At 39.6% G+C, this 7,139-nt stretch overlaps 1 protein-coding gene across 2 annotated transcripts; it reads left to right on the top strand.

Annotated features, from left to right (window-relative positions):
* Positions 1–1,460: 1,460 nt before the first annotated feature.
* On the top strand, positions 1,461–7,016 carry LOC5516646 (5-hydroxytryptamine receptor 1A). Of its 2 annotated transcripts, none has more exons than XM_048727071.1 (2): positions 1,461–1,726; positions 5,120–7,016. In XM_048727071.1, the coding sequence occupies exon 2, from the start codon at positions 5,152–5,154 to the stop codon at positions 6,541–6,543; it is 1,392 nt and encodes a 463-aa protein (XP_048583028.1). In that variant the 5' UTR covers positions 1,461–1,726; positions 5,120–5,151; the 3' UTR covers positions 6,544–7,016. The 2 variants fall into 2 exon arrangements, with proteins under 2 accessions (XP_048583028.1, XP_001636641.2); XM_001636591.3 differs by lacking the exon at positions 1,461–1,726 and adding an exon at positions 3,433–4,381.
* The last annotated feature ends 123 nt before the right edge of the window (positions 7,017–7,139 follow it).

Consider the following 7,139-nt stretch of genomic DNA (forward strand, 5'->3'; position numbering starts at 1 on the left):
GATGCAAATTAGGCCCTCTTCGTCACACCAGACACAACGGAAATTCAAATGAGTTATCAAGCTTAATTGAGAAAAATGTTTCTCTGAACATCACGTATATGCTTCATCTGCAGGACGGATAAATCTTGCGATTTTTTTTTTGATAGAAAGTTTCGTTTGACACGTTCACTCTTCAACCACGGCAGTGCTAAGAATATGTTTACCCATAGCATCCGGTAACTGTAAAGAAATTGGAAGGTCATGGCCAATAGCGTGGCACAGCTTGCGTTCAAACAATATGGACAAGTCAAGGCCAAAACATTTCTTGCGTAGTAAAACCGGGACTTCACGCTACAAACGCATGAATTGATACATTTGTTTTTTTATTTTTTCTCTAGCCTACGAAACAGGCTCTCAAAACGCGCGCCAAAATAACTCCCGGAAAAGCCGTTCTATTGGACGTAGCGGCTCGGCTACGAAATCTGCTCTCTCCGACTTTCACGCAACTTAGCGCCTATCGAGCAGGCTACTTTTTCTTGCACTGCAAAAGGTATTTAGGTGCTGCTGGAGTGAGTGCTTTTTGTAGCCATATAGCTGACAAAAGAAAATTTATTGTCTTCAGACCCGTAAACAGGGGTAAAATTTAAAGTGGGACATGGAATAGCGATATGACAAAGGACCCAAAAATTGAATCTTTATATCATCGAGTAGCGCTATTTCGAGGCTCCATTATATACCCATTCGCTTCACGCTTTCTATGCCCTTTATTTTATCTACCGGAATTAGTGACAAACAATACATCACATAATACCTGAGCACGTACGGCGTTTTTTATGATACGCCCACTATTAGCACTTCCGGTCATGCGAGTCAAGTTACTGCCCCCCCCCCCCCCTTCCCTATTGTCCGAACATCCCCCCTCCCCTCCCCCAAACACTGTCATCCTTTTCCTAGGACATGCGCACTGGAGCAGGATAGAATGTACCCCGCTGTGTTTACACTTGGTTTATATTTATTAATATGGTGGTACAGGATGGTTTTAAGAGGCCATTTTGAAACTTTGCAAAAGGCACTGTGAAGAATGCCCTTTTTTCAGATTTTTTTTGTGTGTGGAGTCACCGTTTTTGTTGCTGTGTCTTATTGTTGTTGTTTTTTATTGATTCAGGGAAGAAGCACACCATCTCAAATACTACCACAATTATATTGATTCAAATACATTTCACACAGACATGCATTTAATACATGGATGCGACCAAATTTTCTTTAATGTCATTTTTGATTCTTGCATTAATAGAATGTTCCTTTAAGTAATCTAAAGTACTGCTCGTTATTTTCTATTTCGATAAGTGATTATAGAAGGATAGCACAGATGTCCCCTGTCACTTTTGTCCCATACAATCAAAACAATTAAAACATCACAAATAGCATATTGTGTCAATATCCCCCAAATCATTTTAAAAACCCAATAGTGATGGCGAGAAGTGAAATTTAATTCACGTCAATAACTTTGTTCGAGAAACGTTGGACGGAAGAGTTTTGTAAGCCGTTTACACAAGAAGAGAAATATGTGAGCATCTTTCACTATTTCAACACATTTAAAAGTATTGCTATCAAATGAAAGTATTTCAAACATAAAAATGTGCTTCAAAAAAGACTTAGAAGTGAAGGATGCAATCAACACTTGTTAAATACTGGCGGTTTACTAGTCTCGACATTGGAGGATTTCTGTAGCATTTCCAGAGAAACAGTGAGTGAATTCAGGAACTATTATTTCACCTATGCATCTCACCCTTAAACAGAGTCCTCCTGCTTTTGTTTTCTTCAAAACAACTTCCTTTACCAATTCTTATTCCGTTGATTTCATTAACAATTTCGAATTCAGATAATTTAAGTTCAATAGTATAATAGTAAAAATATAGCTGGGAAGTTAGGTCTTGGTATTGAAATAAACGTGTTAGACAGACACATTTTTAGTATTTTAATATTTTTCTTCTCCTCCTGCTTTTGTTTTCTTCAAAACAACTTCCTTTACCAATTCTTATACCGTTGATTTTAATCACAATTTCGAATTCAGAGAATTTAAGTTCAATATTATAATAGTAAAAATATAGCTGGGAAGTTAGGTCTTGGTATTGAAATAAACGTGTTTATTTCATTTTTAGTATTTTAATATTTTTCTTATAAATGAATACCGGCGAAACCAGAGCTATCTTATTGAATGATCAGGGGGTCGTTTCTCAAAACTCCCGGTGATATCCGGGCCCGTTAGGGTACCGGGAGAGTTTTCGGGATACTTTCCCGGGCGAGGAAGAGCGTTTCTCAAAGCTTGCGGTAGCGTCCCGGTTGTTTACTGGTTTCCGATAAGCAAATTATAATTTTCAGAGTTAACGAATAGATTGGCTAAATAATTATTGAATATCAATAAAAATCGTAGACTTGTCGATGTCTGTAGACAACTGGTACCCCAAACACTGCCGTGGCATCGGCACTTTTCAAAAAAAAGACAAAGAACAAGTAGATAACGTATCATTTTGTAGCAAAACTTCCAATACCTTCGCAAAGCTGTTTACATCTTTTTCGGCTCACGGTGACAGCTAAATATCAAATCATTTGACAGAAAAGAAACCTGATTGGCTGGTAGGGAATCCCATAAAATGATGTTAGTCGTGATTGGCTCACTTCTTATCGGGCAGTGGAATGGTTTCCTCAAGTGATGAAAACTCAATACAACTCGACACAACTTGAAAATGGCTAGATTTAATCGGAAAAATAGCACCAAATTGGATATTTCAACTTATGGCTAATTCAAGATGAATGGTTGATCTATAAATTCAGCTGAAAATATTAAGGAAAAACATCGTTTTGGGTACCAATTTTCGCATTAAAAGTAATTCCCGATAAGTTAACTGGAGCTCTTGAGCTCCCGTAAGTTACCGGGATTTTTTCCGGGCCCGAAAATAGCGGGCGTTTTGAGAAACACCCGAAGTGTTTATTGGGGGCTCACCGGGTGACTTTCCGGGTTTCCGAGGTTATCGGCGTTTTGAGAAACGACCCCCTGGCCCGTACCCAGGGGGGGGTGCAGGGGGTGCGAACACACCCACCCACAACGGCCGAAAGCGAACACACCCACCCACAACGGCCGAAAGTCCACTATTGGTTCTCAATAGACGTGCTATTTGTAGACAAAACTATAAGCTAGTCTGGTATGTAGCCAAATCCGACAATAAACGCCCCGTGGAGATACTGCAAAGGCAGCATTAAAAAATCCCTTTTTGTTCTTTCGGAGTTGGTTAGATTTTTATCAAAGAACTCCCCCCTCCCCCACCCCCCACCCCTGGAAATAGAAGGGCCACTTTTTCGGATTTCGTATCCCCCCCCCCCAAAAAAAAAAAATCCTGGGTACGGGCCTGATGATTGATACATTTTCTCCTGCATTCTGTTAAAATGTAATGAGACTCACTGACCCTTCGGTTGCAGTGACAACATTTATTAAAACAGGTGTATGTATTTTGGGACCTTCCAAGTTGATAGTATTATTAAGTTTTTTTTTTTTTATCTTCAAGCAGAGAAATTTTGTTTATCATTTAAACCTGAATTTCAATCTACATAGAAGCAACTCTAAAAAAAGTTGCAAATACTATCATATTTCTTCCTTCACTTTATAATTCAAACGATTTCCAATTCATTCTTGTTAAACGAACCTAATCTACCCAAATCAAAATTCAGAAAGGGTAGTTATCCTCAGACCTGCCAAGTCACTTTTACCCAAAAATGCAAAGAAAGACTTTGATCACTGTAAATCTGTTTTAAAGAAATGGAATTAAAGAGAAAAGCACACCAAAAAACCTCTAATGACGTCATAATTATTGAATCGAGAGAAACGAAAAAGAACGCAGCAAAATAGAAGAATAGCTCGTTTTCTGTGTAGTTCTATCAGCATTGAAAAAAATGTAAAAAAAAGGGGGAAACATTTATACAACGCTAACCGGAAATAACACAGTTTTTAGCTAAAAGACCGTGTTTTACCTATAGAGGATTTTACGCTGTTGCAAAGTAGCTTAAAAAGGTCTGGTGGTCAAAGAAGTGATTGCTTGTATGTGAGATGTCGGAAGCCCTTTTTACATTGCCTAGATACTGACATTCCTAGAATAAATATATCAGTTAAGCGGTTTGCTCTTTAACAAATAAGAGGCCGGTGATGAAACAGGTGATTTTGATATTTCGTCTAGATGTTAGAGTGTAAATGACTTAATGAAACCACGCGAAAAAAAGCCCAAGCGAATGTCATCCCGCAAGGAATTCGTTTAAATCACAAGCGAAACATCTTTCGCGAGATCAAAGAAAGTGCTTGGAAAAGTAAACCGGAAAGGCTGTTCGTTTTCCCAATATTCCCACCATATAGGTAAGAGAAAACTTGAATTATTATGGTAATTAAACTCTTCCAGAATATATCGACTAGAAAATCAAGGCAAAACAGCTAGCCTGAAACGCAATCCCATAAGCATAGATTAATTTTTTATTTTTTTTTTCATAAAAAGTCAGTTGCTCCATGGAGATATCCTAATGAACCAATAACAGCTGGTAGTGACCGCTATATAAGACACTCATGAAATTGAACTTACTTGATCTTACATAACGTACTCATTTTAAAAGCAGAAAATATAACTCGTTTAATTATCTTATACCGCTATTGATTCTTAAGGAAAGCTTCATTGAAAGCTGCTAAGGGAAGAAAAAAAGGTTTAACAAAAGCGAGGTTGCTTGAGGTCATTGCCGCTGCGAATTAGGCTATGGGTGTAAGAATGACGATGGTATAAATAAACTCATGGGTGGGTTTCCTGCATTAAAGAAATTGAAATGTTGCTTGCCACATGGTATTTGCCGAAAAAAAAATTGTTATTTCCCCTAACATTATTTGAAATGGGTGTATGTTGTTTTAAATTTGACTTGCTTTTCTAAGGAAATAAACGCTGAAACCAAACATGACAAAAGGAGAATAACTTCTTACGAAAGTCCTAATGTGTTTAAACAGTTTCTCAACGTCATATTTACTATTTTCAACACTTTACTATTTGCGTCTGTCTACGTTGTGATGAAAGCACAATGTTTTTTTTAACTTTTTTCCCCCTCTTTTTTTCAGTTATCTCAAGGCGTTAACTCGGACATAACACAATGAACTCTTCAGAGGAGAGCGGCAAAATGGAGACTATCACCAGATCCCTTCCCATGATGCTACTGGCGCTTGCAGCATTTGCCGAAAACGCTCTCGTTCTTGTTTCAGTAGCAAGATTCAAATCCCTCCGTCGGTTGCCAGGCAACGCTTTTATCGTCAATCTCGCGTTGACTGATGTGATCGGTGCCAGCGTGTGCATGCCCTTGGCTATCTCGGCCGTGTTGAGCAATCGCTGGGTTCTAGGTGAATTTATCTGTCAGTTCCAAGCGTTTTTAATTGTGGCTTTATCAAATGTGACGTTTCTGACGTTGTTTAGCTACAGTGTGTACCGATACTTTATGGTCACTTCATCAAGGCAGCCCACTCGTGCCGTCATGTGGACAAGGGTAAAGACAGCTTTGTTAGCTATTTGGGCAGTAGGTTTAAGTATGAGTGTGCCTCCCCTTGGGGGGTGGGGAAGGTACGAGTACATCCCGACATTCTATGCGTGTACATTGGATTGGCATGCAAACAAAAGTTTCAGCGTCTCTATATTTATCATTATCTACTTTATTCCACAAGCAATAATGGCGTTCTCGTACTATAGGATCAGTATATTTGTGCGTCGACATAAAAGGAATCTTTTGAAACGAAAAAAAGAAAACGCCATGAACAACTTCCATAGCAACCCCGCCATAAACCTAGGGTTATCAACCAACAAAAATACTGAACCCGCGGAAAACATCACAAGAAGGAACGAGCGGATGTCAAATGTCCAATTACCCATAATCCTCCTAGAGCATCCCGAGGAGGACCCGAACAAAAAGGTCCTTTTCGGCCGAAGATTTCACGATTCCGGTGACTCACCGGACGAGTTCCCTCTTTTCGACTCACTGCGAAGACCAAGTGCTCTAAACGCTGTAAGTCCGGTTCTATCAGTTGTTGATCTGAGGGAAACTTTCCGTAGTCCTTGCTTGTCAATGGGAAATATCTTCTTGGATCAAAACGAGGTTGAAGAAGATGCAACTGAGCCCGTGGTAATTCAGAATCCGGCCAGCGTGAGCAATAATGAATTGCCTCTCAACCTAAGTCGATTCGAAAAGCGTTCAAAGCCACAGGCAAAGGTACAAAAGTTCGTGAACTGGAGACGCCTTTTCCGTGAGACGAGATTGATCAAGCTATTGCTATTCACCCTGTTGGCATTCTATGTTTGCTGGACGCCATTTGCTGTTGCAAGTTTTATGCAAACTGTCGGATTTTTGGAGCCCAGGCCTCCTTATTTTGACGTGGTGTCCATGTGGTTGGCATTCTCAAACGCCGTCTGTAACCCCGTCATTTACGCGCTTCTCAACAGTCAGTTTAAAAAGGCGTTCAGTAAAATATTGAAGAGGTTGTTCTGCTGCGCGTGTTAGAAGCATTAGTCAAGGTTAGTTCTCACTTAGACGTAAGCTTAAGCGCAGCGCGCGTAATTTTCCGATTCTCATTGAAACGCAAGCGCTCGAGTCAGAGCTTGATTTTCTTGCGCTTGTGTTTGACCGATTCTCATTTCTGTTTTGCGCTTACGTTTGCGCCTTAAGAAGAGGGCGTTGTCACTAAAGGTTGGTTCTCACTAGGACGGAAAGACAACAAGTGAGAATCGGTCAAACATAAGCGCAAGAAAATCAAGCAGTTGCGTTCTCTTGAACTTGCGTTCCAGTGAGAATCGAGCAAGGCGTGCGTTGCGCTTGAGCTTACGTCCAAATGAGAACCAACCTTAAGAGGGAAGCACAGATGCCCCGAAAAGTTGGGTTTTTGTTTTGTTTCTAGGTTTTTACAACAAACTTGCCTGCTAATGTGTATTAATCAAACTGTTACTGACATCGTTAATTAAATTATTTAAACTGTTGCTGATATCGTTACGGGATGGATAAAAATGACGAACATTTAAGGGTCACCCCTCCTCCACTTTTGAAGAAATATTCCTAAATTCAAAGAAATTCCAACATGTTTTGCTGTGGGCTACAAAAAT

Source organism: Nematostella vectensis, chromosome 4, assembly GCF_932526225.1.
Source record: "Nematostella vectensis chromosome 4, jaNemVect1.1, whole genome shotgun sequence".
Classification (NCBI taxonomy): Eukaryota; Metazoa; Cnidaria; class Anthozoa; order Actiniaria; family Edwardsiidae; genus Nematostella; species Nematostella vectensis.

Bases quoted from the DNA above. Each gene is read 5' to 3' on its own strand.
- LOC5516646 (XM_048727071.1), top strand. From the start codon at position 5,152: ATGAACTCTTCAGAGGAGAGCGGCAAAATGGAGACTATCACCAGATCC.